General features: G+C 46.9%; 1 protein-coding gene across 3 annotated transcripts in view; it reads left to right on the top strand.

Annotated features, from left to right (window-relative positions):
• Positions 1-7,856: 7,856 nt before the first annotated feature.
• khk (ketohexokinase) overlaps positions 7,857-18,079 on the top strand; it is a 31,466-nt gene continuing 21,243 nt past the window's right edge. For all 3 annotated transcript variants that reach the window (XM_030087397.1, XM_030087398.1, XM_030087396.1), the window contains exon 1: positions 7,857-7,963. In XM_030087397.1, coding sequence (XP_029943257.1) covers positions 7,872-7,963 — 92 coding nt within the window. In that variant the 5' untranslated portion in view covers positions 7,857-7,871. The remainder of the gene's footprint in view (positions 7,964-18,079) is intronic.

The raw sequence follows: 18,079 nt of genomic DNA, 5'->3' as shown, positions 1-18,079 counted from the left end.
GAATATATTAACCCATTCTCACAAGCACACACAAATGGATCGTCGAATATGCAAGAAGCCCAATCCATCCATTGAGATGCTGTCTTGCTGAAGGACACTTGGGTACTTGGACAGGGGCATATGGGGTATGACAACTGCAACCTGTATGACACAATCTGACCAACAGGACACAGTAGGACCAAATTACACTTAAGATGATCCCATACGACCCAATGCCATGCAATATGAAACAATAAGATCCAATATGATCCAAAACCACCCAATATCAAATCAAGCTTTATTTTTATAGTGCTTTTCATATTTAAGGAAAAACAACCCAAAGTGCTGAACAGTGTTAAAAAATCAGTACAAAAACAAAACTGCACCTTCATCAAAGTCGGCGCACGCACCCAGGCACAGACCTGCAACCAGGTGTACACACACTTCCATACACATACAAACAAACACACACACTTTCATTATAATTGCTTACAAAAAGGAGACATGGCACTGAGCATCATGGGAAACACCACCGTTGGGGCCGTGAACACTAGGAGAGTCATAGGTCGTAACCGCTGGTCACCGACAGCCAGCCCCCCCACCCCACCAGAACCAAAGGCCCCCCCACACCAAGGTGGCAAGCCCCCCAGCCAGCCAGGACACGAGGAACCACACACAGCAGTCCCAGCGATCTACTCCCAGTGTGGAGGAGCCCCCCGTTGTGGAAAACCCCCTCTCAGTGTGAGGAACGCGCCCCCCCCCCCCCCCCCCCCCCCCCCCCACACTGAATGTAGAGAATGTAAGATGTGATACAAAGTTGATACAAAATAGGTAAAATGAGATTAAAAAGTAAAAGAAATTAAAGTACATAATAAAATTACATAAATAATGATGAAAGTCAAAGGAATGTAGATGTCAATTAATTAATGTCATGTAGCAGTGAAACATGGAGTGAGAAAGGAGAGAAGACGGCCTCCAGAACTGAAACTGGTTCCACGTGGCCTGAGATTTGATGGAGGATGATGTTAGGCTTAGAGTTAGGATTAAGACTGATGTTAAGCGTAAAATAATGGATGGTTAGGATTCAATTCAATTTCAATTTATTTTTGTATAGCCCAGTATCACAACAACAGTTGCCTCAGAGGGCTTCAAGATGTGTTTATGGGGCGACAGTAGCTCAGTTGGTAGAGCGGGTCGTCTTACAGCCAGAATGTTGGCGGTTCGATCCCCGCTCCCGCAGGCGTGAAACTGTTGTTGTGTCCTTGGGCAAGACACTTCACCCACCTTGTCTAAGTATGAAAGTTGTGAGAGTGAATGGTTGGTGGTGGGAGGGGCCGATGGCGTCAGTGTGCCCCAGGACAGCTGTGGCTACAGTAGTAGCTTAGCTCCACCCAGTATGGAGAGAATGAAGAATGTAAAGGGTCTTTGAGTGTCCAGAAAAGCGCTGTATAAAACCAATGCATTATTATTATGTGTTTTTAGAGAGGAGAGCGAGTAAGAGAGAGGCATTTTTCTGATGCGTTTTTCTGGAACCACTTATTTTCAGGGTGGTGCGTTGCCGGAGCCAATCTCACTCACTTGTGGGTGAGGGTGGGGTTCACCCTGGACAGTTTCAGTCTGTCACACATAGAGGCAAACAGCCAGGCATGCTCACATTCACAGGGTTAGGGTATGCAATGTAAAGCTCCCAATTCACCTCACATGTATGTTTTTTGACCAAATTGGTCTGATATTGTTTGGAATAGATAGATAGATAGATAGATAGATAGATAGATAGATAAGACCTTTATTTGTCCCGCATGGGGAAATTCCAATCTTACAGCATCAGAATTAAATGAAGGAACGGTTTCAGAAACTTCAGTTTCAAAAACCTAAGTTAAAAAGTATTAAAAAAAAAAAAAAAAAAAATATATATATATATATATATATATATATATATATATATATATATATATATGTACATGAGTCTTATTTAAATGTTAAAGCTGGTGTCCAGAGTTTCCGTTCGTTTCCAACGTATGTATCATTTTTCAACAGAGCTTAAATGTGTCATTCTGGTTCGATACTACAATATAATATTAGCATAAAGCAATATAAAGATTTATTAATGAGCCCCGCCTTCGTCTCATAGACCCCCATGTTATCTGAAAAAGCGCCCGTCAGCGTCAGCCAATAGATTTCGAGTTTCCGCATTCTCGTGTTGTCAAAGTGTGGAGCAGCCAGAGAGCACGGCCGCTCGCCCAGCAGAGGAGAGTTAGCGCTGCAGCAGATATATCCACTGTCTGCTGAACATCCACCGGAAACAGCTCACCATGGAGGATGCTGCAGGACTCAGAGGCTCTCATTTTCACCCGACAGATAATAGCGTGCACAATTAAAGGGGCGTGGCTTGGTCGCTCATGAAAGCAGAGGGAGGGCGGAGCCTGAGACATTGGATTAAAAAAAAAACCTCTCTCTTTCAAAACTCTGGACACGAGCTTTAATGTGATACAGCGTACATGTGAATATGAATTGGTACATTGCACTTTAGAATATTGCACATTAAAGTTATTTCACATTTAAGTTATTGCACATTTGCGTTAATGCACAGTGAGGTTGTTGTTGTCAGTCTGACAGCTGCAGGAAGGAAAGACCTGCGATACCTCTCTGTCACACACTCAGGGTGTAGCATCCTGTCCATTGTGATCCTCCTCCACAGGGTCCAGAGGACGTCCCAGGACAGAGCCGGCCTTCTTTATAAGTTTGTCCCGCCTCTTCCTGTCTGCTGCTGTCATGCTGCTCCCCCAGCAGACCACACCATAGAAAATAGCCGAGGCCACCACAGAATCATAAAAGGTCTTCAGGAGGCCCCCTGCACCCTGAAAGACTGCAACCTTCTAAGCAGAGACAGTCTGCTCTGACCTTCTTGAAGAGTGCAGTGGTGTTATGAGTCCAGTCCAGTTTATTGTTAAGATGAACACCCAGGTGTTTGTAAGACGTCACCATCTCAGTGTCCCCTCCCTGAATGTTCACTGGAGATGTGGAGGACTGGGGACGCCTGCCAAAGTCCACGACCAACTCCTTTGTTTTACCAGCGTTGATCTGGAGGTGGTTCAGCCGGCACCAGTCCACAAAGTTCTGGATAAGTCCTCTGTACTCCTGCTCATCCCCATTCCTGATGAGGCCACGATAGCAGAGTCATCCCAGAACTTCTGCAGGTGGATGATAGGTGGGAAAAGTCTGCAGTGTGGATGGTGAAGAGGAACAGAGCCAGCACCGTCCCCTGGGGGCCCCTACACTACAGAGGGGAAGTCCCGGGTCCTCACATACTGGGGCCGGTTGGTAAGGTAATCCACATCCAGCATGTGAGGTGCTGGTCCACTCCGGAGAGCTCCAGCTTGTCCCTCAGGACAGCCGGCCTGATGGTGTTGAACACTGCTGAGATCCAGGAAACGGACCCGAACAGAGGTCCTGGGGGACTCCAGGTGAGACAGTGCTGGTTGTTGCAGGAAGACGATGACGTTGTCTACTCCAGGGTCAGTCTGGTCTGCAAACTGCAGCGGGTCCATGGAGAAACTCACCAGGGGGCGCAGGTGGGCAAGGACCAACCGCTCCAGAGCCTTCATCAGGTGCGATGTCAGGGCCACGGGTCTGAGGCAGCTAAGGTCCTGGGGTGGGGAGACTTTGGAACTGGAACCACGCAGGATGTCTTCCAGAGACGTGGAACCCTTCCTACTTCCAGGCTCCGGTTGAATAGATGACCGACGATCCCACACAGCTGGTCCGAGCAGGACCTGAGCAGTCTGGGACTGAAGCCATCTGGTCCTGCTGCCTTCCTGGTCTTAAAGGAATACTCCGAAGATTTTGGACCTACGCCCTATCTCAATCATTTACAAGTGAGATAAGCTCATAAATACCTTTTTTGTGTCCGTTCGTCCAGTGCCTGGCTAGCACCTGTTAGCATTGTAGTTAGCTTAGATCAACTACAGCAGGTGAAGAGGAGACAGAGCCAGACTGAGAAAGTGGACAAAATCCTCCTTCCAGTGGTCCAGGGGACGGCGTATTAGCACGCGAAGTAAATCCGAATGGTTATAAAGCATTTTAAAAGACGTGTTTTCTTTTCAATCCCTTAAAATAATGTTTTGATGAACACAGACCTGTGCATGTGCAGTGCTCCGTGGAAGGATATACCGGAGCACAGCAGTAGAAGCATAGACTCAGCCGCTGTGCACCTGGTATATCCTTCCACAGCGCACTATGCTTGTGCAGATCTGTGTGTGTCAAAACGCTATTTTAATCCTTTTGAGCTGGTTCCTCACCTGGAGGGGTGTGAGGAATAGGCTGGAGCATGGGGGCTGAATGTAGCAGTGGGGGGGAGGGCTGGTGGAGGTGAGCAGAGTCCTGAGGGGGGGAAGTTGATGGGAGGGGTCGGGCGGGACGCCGGAGGATCAGAGGAGGGGGGCTGCTGCAGGGCTGCCACAGCTGGGGGAGGGGCAGAGACCTCCTCAAACCTACAGAAGTAGGTGTTAAGTTCATCCACCCATTGTTGGTCACCAGCTGCCTGGGAATTCGACTCCTGGTGGCCCAAGATGGTTTCAGGCCTTTCCAGACTCCCCTGGTGTTGTCGTCTTGCAGCTGTTCCTCCATCTTCTTCCTGTACATCTCTTTCTCCTCCCTGATTTTTCTCCTCAACTCCCTCTGCACACTCCTCCTTGTTCCTGGACTTAAAGGCCCTCTTCTTCTCCTTTAAAAGAGCCTTAATGTCAGGAGTAATCCAGGGTTTGTTGTTTGAGAAGTACCCCACAGTCCTGGTGGGTACAGCATTCTCCACACAGAAGTTAATACAGTCTGTGATGTGGTCTGTCAGGTTGTCTACGTCCTCCCCGTGAGAATCCCTGAATATATCCCAATCTGTAGAATCAAAGCAGTCCTCCAGAGCCTCTTCAGCCTCGTCAGACCACCTCTTCACCGTTCGGGACACAGCTGGTTGCCTGTTGACAAGAGGCTTGTATACAGGCAGGAGATGAACCAGGTTGTGATCAGATGTTTCCGGGGGGGAGGGGTGATGAGTTGTATGCCTCCTTGGTGTTGACATAGAATAAGTCCAGTTTTCTATTGTCTCTGGTGGCACATGTGACGTACTGAGTGAATTTAGGCAGAGTGGAGGACAGGGAGGCATGATTGAAATCCCCCGACATCAATAGGAGGGCCTGAGGGCTTTGAGTCTGCAGCCTGGTGATCACGGTGTTGACGTCACAGGCTGCATTGGCGTTAGCAGAGGGGGGAATGTACACAACAACGACAATGGCGTGTGAAAAGTCCCATGGCAGATAGTATGGCCTCAGACTAACAGCCAAAAGTTCAATGTCCGGGCAGCAGTGCTGCTCCTTGATGGTGATGTGCCGAGGGTTCCACCATCTATTGTTCACAAACGCTGCCAGCCCCCCTCCTTTCCTCTTACCGCTCATCACTGTCCTGTCTGCCCGTATGAGGGAGAATCCCTGCAGCTCGACGGTCGCCTCTGTGTGCAGCGTGCTCAGCCATGTTTCCATAAACAACGGCATGCTGCTCCGTCGGAATTCCTGCTGGTACCGGGTCAACGCTGCCAGCTCGTCCATCTTACTGGGCAGAGATCTAACGTTCCCCATGATGATGGACGGGAGAGTCGGTCTATAAGCTCTCCTGTTCTTGCTTCGTTTGTTCCCAGCACAGCACCCCCGGGTCCTCCTTCGTAGCTTGCGGTGGATTTGAGGTCGCTCCTCCAGTCTCACAGCTGCATTACGTAGGGTTAACAGCTGATCCCTGCTGTAAACAATGGGAGCCATTGTTGCTCGCAGGCCCACAGGTGCGAAGAGAACATTGAGGTTGTAAAAAAGTGAGTTAAAAATTGCACCAGACTCAAGTGCTCGGTGTTTTAGGTGCACTGTAGTTTCGCACACACCCAAAACTGAAAAAAGAGCAAGAATGCGAAGAAAGAAAGGAAAAAATTTGAAAAAACTCCTCGGCGTTTGCAGACCTGCTGTAAAGGGCTGCTGTAAAGGGCTGCCGCTCGTGCGGCGCCCCGCCCACTGCACACACCTGGTGAGGTTGTCACACTGAACCATTGAGATGTATTCCATCTGAGAATGCGTTAATTCTCCTCTGGTTAACGACTGAGAGACCTGAAGGATCTTCAGGAGGAGCATGAAATGGTTTTGTCTGCTATGCCTAAAAGAAAGATTGGATTTGGGCCCCCCTCCTGCTGCAGCAGGTTCCTGTTCAGGGTCTGGTTTTCCTCCAGAGGAGCCCAGCACGGTGAAGCTATAGTCACCCTTCACCCACTTGTAGTATGGAAGTTACATTTAATGCCTGTCATGGTTCTGGGCAGTGAATCAGAGTCTAGATCAACTCGGGGAGTGGAGCAGCAGGAGACTGAACACGACTGAGTTGCGCGGTACCTTTTTATATAAATGCAACAAAGAAACAAATAAACATAACATGAGTAGAAAACAAAACAAAAGAAAAAAATAGTCTTGACAAATAAAGTGATCTATATACAAATGCAGATTGTGTCAACAGCGGACACTAACGCCTTTTCCGTGATTATTGATCACCCAGCCGGATGAGGTTACAATAAGGTTTAATACGGTTCCCGTCAGACGGAGCATCGCAGTTCTTGGGTCCACTTTTAAAGGGGGAAATCCAAAGTTTGGGAGGGGATTGTGATGGTGGATAAGTGGCCCATAGATGGGTTGCAAAGGGAAACAAAGGAAGCAACTGCAGAGGAGAACTGTCCTACCGGCCCAGCCTGAGCAGGTTAGGTTCCACGTCAGGCCGGCTCCCAGATACAGCCTTCAGTTCAGGCCTAGTGACTCGCCATCAACCTGGCCTGCATTAAAACAGGACCAATCAGTTTACACTATGCACATCAGTCAAGACGAGTCAAAATTAGAAAATATAATCCATGCTGTACAACACATCGTCCGTTATTAAAGCTCAATTTGAATAAATACAGAATAAGATATTCAGTGCAGAACATCACAAGCTCCAATAAAGTGCAAACAGCCCTTTATTGCCCCATTGAAAGGTATTAGTTTGACAGCTGTTGTTTGAGACATGAAAAAAGTGTGTAATATGTGTTCCTGGACGATTAAATACATTATTTTTTTTTGACTCATATGAGCTGTCAGTTCTGAAAACTAGGATATTTTCCTCCTCCTCCTCCCTCTCACGTCCATCCTGCCATTTCTATTTACCTGATGAGATGCCACTTTTGGCAAAACATGTCTTTGCAGGTGTTTAATCGATAACTGATTTCTTTAAATTTCAATATATGGACTTAAACAAGTTCATCTATGAACACACCTAACCCTAACAATGCATCATACTATTAAACTACCAAATGCTCCTTCAGTAATCACACTGTGGTGCTGTACTGACAAGTAATTACACAACGAGATAAGAGGAAGACATCTGGACACAATTCAAAATGTAGAGAGAAGCATGAAGGAGCGCAGGAGGCAGTAGGGAAGAAGAGACTGTTTTCTCTGGATTTACACTTGAGCTGACATACCTAAACAGGTTGGAGGGCATCATGAAAGAAAGAACATCAACAAGTCTTTGCCATCTGCATAAAGAATCAGACACAGGTGAATATGTGCCGGAAATATATGAGTGAAAGAAGAAATATGATGGAGGGTTTGAGGAGAGAAGGAGGAGTTAATAAAAGACTGGGGCGAGGTGGGAGAGGCAGACGATGTTTGAGTAGGTTATTAATTAAAAGCAACTGTTTGAATAAAGTCCAGACTGATGGGGAGCTGTGTACATGGGCAAAGCCAGTAGGGGGCGGCAGAGACATGGAGGCAACCTGCCTCTAAACTTCAAAGAAGAAGAAGTTCTGCCTGCGCATGCGTGTCAAAGTCCTGCCGGGAGACATGGAGCGGCAGAGGATCCTGTGTGTGGGACTGGTGTGTCTGGACATCGTCAGCGTGGTGGACAAATACCCGGAAGAAGACTCGGACAGCAGGTGAGCGGCAGCCCGCGTTTCCTCCAGCTGCGCGAGAGCTGCTGTCCGCTGTGTGTGAGTGTGTATGTGTGTGCTGTGTGAGTGTGTGTGTGTGTGTGTGTGAGAGAGAGAGAGAGAGAGAGAGAGAGAGAGAGAGAGAGAGAGAGAGAGATTCACGGATACTCTTCCAGGATTTTGTTTTCTTAAAACATGAGTTTAAGCTCAGCTTCTGTAGTTTTGTTGGGGATTATTCCATATGCAGACTTTGACCAGCTGATCATTAACAGCTGCTGACATGCTCCAACGCCACCTGTCAGAGTCCAAAGGTCAAAGTTCCTGAGCTGAGGTGAGGGAGGAGGCGGATGTTAGGGTGGAGGTGGTGGAGGAGATGAGATTAGGGTGGAGGTGATGGAGGAGATGAGATGAGGTTACGGTGGAGGTGATGGAGAATGTTGAAATGAGTGAGGAGATAGTGGCTGGATTTAGCATCATTTAATAACATCCAGAGCAGCCAGTAACATCAGGACATGGCTCACATGTACCGGAGGGGAGGAGAGCGCCTCAGAGGAAGTACGGCAACAGACACAGACCATTTCTCATGACAGCACACACACGATCATGTGACTGATCACATCCTCTCCTTTAAGTTTATGTCCTCTGTGGAAAATGTTAATGAACAAACTGGTGCAGAAGACAGACATGGCTATCTAATAATAAACATCTCTGCATAAAATTTACGGTGCATAATAAACTCAATTGACAGAACATTTCTCTTGGAATTATCCAGATGCATTAAGGCACTGGGAACACTGAAAATATGCCAATCACTTTTACCCGGGTGTTAGACATTAGCATAATGTGTTTGTTTTTTTAAAACAATATCAACAACATTTGCGTGAAAACACATGACAATTCCTCATCTTTCTATTCTTTCTTTTTTTTTCAAACAATATCAAAACATTTGCGTGAATTTATTTTTTTTCAGCTTGTAAACATGCAGGTCAGTCTCTGTACTTTGGATTCGGCTTAGAGATCCGGCCTGAACGTCTCACATAACGAGAACATGGTGCGGCCTGGGGATTTTGTTTGCTCCCTGTTGGGATGGCAAGGGGGCGGCTGAGAGACGTAAGGAGATCGGGGTTGCAGTGTGGTTGGAAGAGCGTCCAATGTGCCTGGTACAGCTGGTTGAGAGCAAGGGTCATTTGGGTCGACATGCCGAGATGGTGGTGGTTCATCAACAGGAAGGATGTGGCGGCGATTCCTCCTGTAGATCCCACCGTTGGATTGAATAATGTAAGAGCATAACTCTTTACCAGCTCTTGTCACTGTGCCAAGGCGGTCGTGTCCCTTTGAGGTTTGTAACCGGACATCTTGTCCTTCTGCAAGTGGCACTAGTGTGCAGCTTGTTGCATCGTAGCACCGTTTTTGAATCAGTCTCTTCCTCTGAAGTTGCGCAGCAACCTGTTTTGGGCTCTTTGGGGCAGGAGCTAGCAGATCGTTGTTGACAGGAAAGGTTGAGCGCGTTTGACGGGACACGAGACGTTGTGCAGGTGATCCTAGCATGTTGTCACGAGGAATGTTCCTGAGGTTTAGCAGATTGAGAAAAACGTCAGTCCCATCTCGGTGTGATTTTTCCATTAGTTGCTTTGCGCTGCGGACTGCACGTTCGGCTAATCCATTGGACTGTGGGTACTGTGGACTGCTGGTGACATGAACAAGGTCCCTGCTTGGCAAAGTCTTGAAAGCGTTGACTTGTGTACTGTCTGGCATTATCTGAGATCAGGGTATGGGGTGCTCCATGAACAGAAAAGTGTCTCTTTAGCTTTCTGATCACTGTAGCTGAAGACATGTCTCAGAGAAGATCTGTTCCAAACTAGAGCTGCCACAAACGATTATTTTGGTAGTCGACTAATCACTAATTATTTTTTCGATTAGTCGACTAATCGCATCATATATAAATTAAATGTAGAACATAGTTTATCGCACCACCCTGAAGCTGCTCTTATATAGCCACAATTAGATTTCAGCTTTAAGTGTTTAAGGTATATTCTAACTAAAAAATAAAGACAATTCAGATGATAGTTCATTAAACCTTTATTGAAATATGCAACAAACACTTGTTTAACTGTGTACCATAAAGCGCAAATACTTGAGTAAAATAAGGAAAAGGCACTTGCCTAAACAACACAAAAATAAATCCTTTATGTTAATTTTTTCTGAATTTGTGTTTGGCATCAAGCAGAGCAACATTGAGGCAGGCTCCTGTAACTAAGGAATTATTAAAGTTTTCGTCTCACTGACTCAAAACAAAAGTGCATTTTGTGTTCAGTGCTCAACTGTATACAACTTTATTCCACTCTGACTCTACATAATCCCAAACTCCACAGGGCTCTGGTTCACCGCCAGGACAGTCAGCATTTCTACATGTTGGAGACAGGCTGCTCTCTCTGGGAGCAGATGTTCTGCTGCAGAGAGAATCCGCTCCGATGGGGTGAAGCTCTGAAACATAACGGTAGAAAACATCAGCGCGACGTCACTTCTTATTAAAACACATCACTGTTAGAACATTACAGAAAACATTAAATATGTGCTAATGGCAGCTAATGAATCAAATCGTCACCGCTAATGTTAACAGCTATGAGTAAATAGCAAGTTAGCCCTCTATGCTAATATTATTAGCTTACCGAGATGACGGGCAATCATCGTTCTCATGAGCCACGACGTGCTTCCGTTTCGGGTGCTCATGCATCACAGCTGTGCTGCCGTGGAAGGCAGGTTCTGTCCTGCAGATGCTGCATTGCACTTTTCTCTGAGGTTTTCTTGTCATGCTCCCACACTATGGAGCTCCACTGCTGCCAGGCGGCCATGTTGTCGCAGCTGACATGACTGCGCATGTGTGTCAAACAGAAAGGCAGACGCAGACAAAAACAATTAAAAAAAAAAAACCAGACGCGTCGACTATTAAATTATTCGTCAGTGATTTTAATAGTTGACATAATCGTGATTAATCAACTAATCGTGGCAGCCCTATTCCAAACCATCCTGAGTGTGAGTCTATGAGTACTGAATACTGCTGACCATGCCATTCCAAAATGTCTGTTGCAACTGTGGACCATGGCAGGGTGGGAACAGGATGTGGTTTTAGCGGTTCCTTCTGCTGGTGCGGATGTGTACTGTTACATACTGCACAGGACAGTAGTTCTTTTGTGATGTCCTTGTTCATGTTGGGCCAAAACACTGTGCTTCTGGCTCTGCATTTGGCTGATTCGAGGCCCAGGTGACCTCTGCGCATGATCTGTATGTACTCTTGTTGCAATGAGTTTGGAATGACTGGTCTATGACCCTTGACAACGATACCATCTTCTACTACCAGCTCATCTCTGTATGGAAAGTATGACTGGATAGAGAGGGATACCTGGTGTCTTTTGGTGGGCCATCCGTTCTGGATCACGTTGCTGAGGGACTGAAGCACCTGGTCTCTCGCCGTGTGCTCTCTGAGTTCATCGAGCCTCGCTGTGGAAACAAAAGTGACAGACATCACCTCAAACGAGTTGTGAGTACTTGACGTTTGGGAGTCAGTGCTGGTTGGGGCTCGTGACAGGGTGTCAGCAAGGTACATGTGTTTACCCTTTGTGTAGATCAGAGTGATGTCGAAGGCTTGTTAGCATAGCAGCATCCTCTGCAAACGAGCTGGGGCTGTGTGGATTGGTTTTTTAAGTTCGGTGACCAGAGGTTGGTGGTCTGTTTCAGTGACTGTGTGCTTGCCATAGATGTAATCTTTGAATTTGGTACATGCGAAAACAACTGTAAGAAGTTCGTTTTCGATCTGCGCATAGCGAGTCTCCGTCTCTGACAGAGTGCGAGATGCATATGCGACAGGTCTTCCATCTTGCAAACTTGCTGCATCGAATCCGTAACGAGATGCATCACAGGTTAGTGTCACTGGCTTCTTTACATCAAAATTAAGGATCGACCGATATGACTTTTGTAGGGCCGATGCCGATTATTGTACCTACGGAAACCGATATGTTGAACCAATATTCATTTGCAGTAAAAATGAACATTTTGCTGTCAAAATGTAGCTGTGGGTGGGACATTGTTACACAGCCCAGAGTAGTGACTTCAGGCAGAGAGAGAGATGGCTGTATATATGATCCAAAGAGCAAATTTTTAAATGAATTTATTTTATCGGCTATCGGTAGAAAAGAAAGGCTGATGCCGATTATTAAAACAAAGCCTAATATCGGCCGATATTATTGGCCAGGCTGATAATTGGTCTATCCTTAATCAAAATACAACAGGACTGGTGAGTTAGACAAGCATGACTTGAGATCTTTGAATGCTTGTTGGTGTTGTGGGAGCCAGCACCATGCAGTGTCCTTGTGAGTCAACTGCCTGAGTGGTGCTGCAATGTTACTGAGATTTGGGATGAACTTCCTCAGATAGTTAACCATGCCCAGGAGGCGCTGCACTGCGAGAGAGTCTTGCAGAACTGGCATATTTGTGATGGCTTCAGTTTTTGTGGGGTCAGCCTTGAGGCCTTCTTTCGTGAATATGTGACCCACGTAGCAGACTTGGTCGAGATGAAACTTGCACTTTTACCGATTGAGTCTGAGTTTGATCCACAGTCCAGAACTTTCTTTAGATGAGCATCGTGTTCTGCAACATCGCGAGTGTTCAAGTCTTTAGGGTTAATACACAGTCGTATTTCTTCTTGGTCTCTTTTGTGTGCTGCAACCATTGATGAAAGAGTCCGTGGGTTCAGAGAAAGGGGGAAATGACTCCAGTGGGTGTCATGCTGTCTAGTTCGGCTTTGACACCTGCCTGCATTGCCAATGGGATGCGACATGCTGGACGGACGACTGGCTGTACGTACAGTAGACTTGTAGTTCTCGAGACCTGTCTCGGTCTTGAGACCACTTTTTTGTGGTCTTTTCTCGTCTCGGTCAGGACAGTCTTGGTCTCGGGTCTCGCGGTCTCGGAGAGATTTGTATGTTGCGGCTGGTGGTACATTTTCAAGGTGGAGCTTCATCATTCTCCAGTTTCAGTGCTCTCCGTCCGCTCCTCTCATTAACCCTCTCCAGTAACATTTACGGCGGCTTGGACCTCAGTGAGGCATTCAAAACAATTGGAAATTCGCAATGTTTACAGAAATGAAGAAATGACAGACAAAAAAAAAATCTTAGTATCTGTGAACCACTGTGACAATATAAAACATATTTGAATCATGCTCTTTTTTTAAGAGAAAAAGTCAAAGTCTCCCTTGCTAAGTGCGTTGCCTATCTCCGTTTGGTAACCCCAGGCCACACAGCTGCTGTGAGTAGTGGAAGCTACAGTGGGGGGGTTAGACCTCTGGTAGCTCTGTGTGTTCGACCCCTACCCCATTCTATATAAGCCGAGCACCTGGCTAGAAGGCAGTAGGTACCATCAGGGTTTCCCCCAGCGCTTTATAGGCCTGGCGGGCCGCCAGGCTTTTCTTGCCCCCCCGCCAGGCTAAGCGTCGCTTGTTTATTTATTGCAAATATTTTCAGTCCGCCCGCCCGCACTGCAGCGCCTGGACAAACGGAGAGGGACCCAAAGAAAAAAAAAGCTGCGCTCTGTGACCCAGCAGTGCAGAGACTCGACATGTGCGCTCTCTCCCTCTCTCCACTTCCACTCGGACGGTTGAACGCACGGTCCTGACCCGCGTCCACGCGCTACCCCCCCGGTCCCAACCCCCGACCACACGATCCGAAGCGTCACGCTATCCCCCCGGCCGATCTGCGGTGGGCTCCTCTAGCAGTCCAACCACCAGGCTTAGCAAGTTTTCTGGGGGAAACCCTGACCATTTTTAAGGTCTTTGGTACGACCCGGCCGGGGCACAAACCCACAACCTCCTGGTTGTGAGGCGGATGCTCTACCACTAGGCCAGACTTTAAAGAGTATGGAGAGTTTAAATGTATGTAATTGTCCACATGTCTCACACTTAAAAAATGCCCATATGTCTTATACTTAAATAACTTTATCAAACTTAAATCATGTGTATTAATCTCCAGGCTTGGGCAAGTTACTAATTAAAAGTAATCAGTTACTAATTACTAGACAAAGTAGCTATTGCATTACTTTAGAAAACAGTATTTAAATATGGCAGAATTCAAATTCCATCTTAATGGAATTTTACTGACATGTTCAGTTCTTGATAATAAAACTGAATATATGATTAATGGAATAAATGAACACTTGACAGAATAAATTATAAACAGGAAACACTACAGTAATCTAAATTATTCAAACATTGCTGTGTGAGAATGAAAAAAGACACCAATCAAATTCAATTTCTAACTGTAGATAGAGTTTCTATATCTATTGACGTAGATATATGTAATGGTATCTGTGGAGGAGGGGTTTAATAGTCATGTCAGTCCTGAACGGCACTCAAGATTCAATCCTCAGACAGTGTAGAAACAGCGTCCTGCAGCCGCCACACAGACTTGGTGTCAACATTTCTAGTGAGTTCCCTCAGAGACCTGCTCCTCTCTGTTATTGAGCCCGCAGTTAAATAAAATCTCATATTTACGCAGCTGGACCCAGGATGCTGCTGATGTTCTACAATAGCAGCAACACAATCCAAAACAGATTTTGTCAAAACCATCAAAGAGGAGTACAAAGAGGTATTCAGTGACGAACTCGGAGAACTGCCAGTAACCTCCACAATGACATTAGATCCAGTTCTACAGTAGACTTGTAGTCAAGGCCGCCTCAACCGAGACCAAGACACTACCGAGACCAGAGAGTCTCAAGACCAAGACCAAGACCAAGACCAAGGCCGACAGGTCAAGACCAAGACCGGTTCAGCTCAAGACCAAGACGGAGACCAAGATCAAAACAAAAAAGAAAAAAATGTTTTTTTTGCCATCTTGCATTTTATTTCTTACATTTCAAAATAAAACATCACCGTCACCTTCAAAATAATCTCCATCCACATTAATGCAGCGCTCCAGCCGTGTCTCCCACTTCACCAATGCGTCGTCAGACCCGTGTGTAATTGTACCATTCTGAGCCGGCTGTGATTTTTCTGTCCCCTCCTCCACATCTGCAAACCGCTGTCCCTTCAGCTGCTTCTTCAACCTGGGGAACAAGAAAAAGTCCCTGGAGGCTTCATCTGGAGAATCAGTCGGATGGGAGAGGAGATTCGTCTCATTCTTCTCCAGAAACTGCGTGAGGCGCAGCGCCATGTCCGCTGGCGCTCTGTGGTGGTGGATCAACCGGCTCCACTCCGCCACGACGCTCTGCTTCCTCCTCACATCCTCACGGAGCGTCTGAGGACTTCCTGTAGTAGTCCTGGTTTACAGTCTGACCTGGAGGGACAGACTCGCTGTGGACGAGACCCTGGACAGCCAAGAAGCAGCTCAGCATTGTTTTCATGCTGAGCGGACCTGACGCGCCGACATCTGGCCCTTCTCAGACCCCCGGACCACTCATGGACCTGAGTCTTCCCCAGAGCAGCATCCTTGTAGGCTTGCTGCAACAAGCTGAGTGTTTCTGCTGCTGTTTTTCCAGCAAAAAGCAGAATTTAATGTTTGCGCTGCTCTGGCTTCACAGTCAATGTCGCCATTTTGGAAAAAAATCGAAGACGCAGCTGCACTCTGTTGCTATAAATAGCGCCTGACAGGCGTCAGTGTCACTCTGGGAGCTCAGATTTTTCACAGATGTGCACGAGGCTTACCTGCAGCACATCTGACGGCCAGAAGTCGAAACTCATTATTATTATTATTTTATGACCAGAGTCCGGGAAATTTCCGGTACCCCCTCATATTTAAGTTTGTTCGTTTCAGTCTAAAAAGCCACTCTGAGGAGCCTCCTCACAACAGGCTGGTTCTGAGCCATTGTAATTTAACCATCAAATCATTAATTAATAAGATGTTATTGATCAATCAGCAGTGTCCCAAATGAGCAATTTAATGAAAATGGGTGAATAAAAGAAAATGAGCTTTGAGGAAACGTCAGTCTCCAAAAGGGAAAAAAATAATTTTAACTTATTCTTCATCAAGACACAACTGCTTTTAAGTCAGAGAAGAGTGAGGCTGATTCTATGAGCGCTAAGCTGTTACAGCCGTACATTTGTCACAAAGTACACTGTGTGTGTGTGTGTGTGTGTGTGTGTGCGCGTGAGCGTGTGTGTGTGTGTGTGTGTGTGTGCGAGGTCTGTCCTCATCGGTTGGGGTTGGAGCTGCGTCTCTGGAGTACAGAGGGGAAGACGGCGAGGAGGGGAAGATGGGGATGTTCCCTTCTCCGTGTGTCTAATACCCCTTTTCGACTGCACTGGCTCCCGGGCCAAATCGGGGCCGGAGCCAGGGCCAAAGCCCCGGGCCTCCTGAACACGGGCTTTGCTTTTCGACCGCCTTGGGAGTCACGGAGGCGGAGGCGGAGCTACGTCACAGCGTCACTGCAGAACATCAGTACGTCACTGTGGACGCAGGCTGCTCACATGCTAACTAACCACAACAATGGAGGACTCCCAGAAATGTTTCTGGCTCTCTATTTTTCATGGCGAGCTATCAAATCATCAAGCTGTTAGCCACGCCCACCCTTGTCTCATCAGCTACGGCGTTTGAGAAAGAAGGTAAATATCAGACGTTTTATTGCTCTTTAGTGAACGCGTTACCGTTAGCTTAGCTGCTAACCAGTACGCTAGCGTCAATCATGTCGTGGTTAAACAGATTCAGTAAATGTATGATGATGTCTGTGTTTCTCTTTCTAGATTATCTTCAGGACTGAGCTGCAGATCTCCTGCTGCCTGGTTCCTCCTGGTTCTTCCTGGTTCCTCCTGGTTCCTCCTGGTTCCTCCTGGTTCCTCCGTCACGCTGTCGCTGGACACATTCCAGCAGCATCAGTTTGTGCTAAACTTCTGTGTGGTGGACTTATTTCAATACTTCTGTGATCTGATGGAGGATTTTAATCTTTCTGGTGACTGATGTTTAGAGTGACTGAAGGTTCTGCGTTCTGTCTACAGAACAGAGGGATCATGTTGTTCCGTCTCCACCGCTGCTGTTACTGATGTTTCATTAAATAAATTGAAGTGAGGAAATCACCACGGTGTGTTTGTTCTTAAACACCCTGCTATCATGATCTCATAAACTAATCTCAATAACTGAATTACTTTTCTGTAAGTAGCATGTAGACAGATCATGTAATCAGATTACTGAGCAGGTGTAGCTGATTTTTACCTGCATGGTGTGATGGTGACAAATATGACACAAAATATTTATCTGTTATTCCAGCTGCTTTTATTCACGCCACACCGGAAGAACACCAAAGATAAATAATATTTACACAAAGGGAAGCAGTCCAGTCTGCTCATGTTGTTTAGCTCCCCCTGCTGGCCGCTCCAGCTGCTGCAGGTCCAGATGCTCCACCGGACCGCCATCAGAACCGCGCTTCGTTTTGCTGAATAAAAGCACAGAAACAAGAACAGCTGTTAATAAATACATATTCTCTACATTCATAAGAAAACCAATAAATGCTGTACTGTGCGGTCATGAGTTGGTCCTGTAAACAAATCTTACCGGGTCTGGTCTGGGAGGACGCCGATCCAGATGTCCTGCAGGACGGTACCGGTCAGCTGCAGGACGGTACCGGTGCCGGTCGGCTGCAGGACGGGACGGTGAGCTTAACGAGGCTGATGAGCGGCGCTGCTCCGGTGAACTGCGACCCAACAACTATAAAACAGAATCAACACAAATGATTGCATTTCAGAATTTTTATCATTTCTAGCTTCAGATTCTCAGCAGGCTCACAGCTCGGTGCTTTAAGAATGAAACTTACCAGGAAACGGAGTCATGCAGCAGCTGCTTCACTCCCGTTGGATCCAAACCGGGTCTGCGCTGCTCCGCCAAGTTTCTCCTGAGCTTCTGCTGCAGACCACTGCACCAGGAAGCCCCAGTCTCCTCCTCAGACCACCGCTTATTTTTAAAATCCATTTCTTGGCTAAATTAAACTAAATTAAATGCTGCTCCGCCGTAGCTTTCTGATAAAAAAAAAAAAGGCGACTGCGTGTTTTGCCGGAGGAGATGTAACCCCGCCCCCCCAGGGCCTGACGTAATCGGCTCCAGCTCGGGGCCTGAGCTAGCCCAGCTGCGAAGCGGGACCTGAAAAGCC

The sequence above is a fragment of the Salarias fasciatus genome, unplaced genomic scaffold, assembly GCF_902148845.1.
Source record: "Salarias fasciatus unplaced genomic scaffold, fSalaFa1.1, whole genome shotgun sequence".
Taxonomy (NCBI): Eukaryota; Metazoa; Chordata; class Actinopteri; order Blenniiformes; family Blenniidae; genus Salarias; species Salarias fasciatus.
This window is presented reverse-complemented; position numbering and strand designations above follow the sequence as displayed.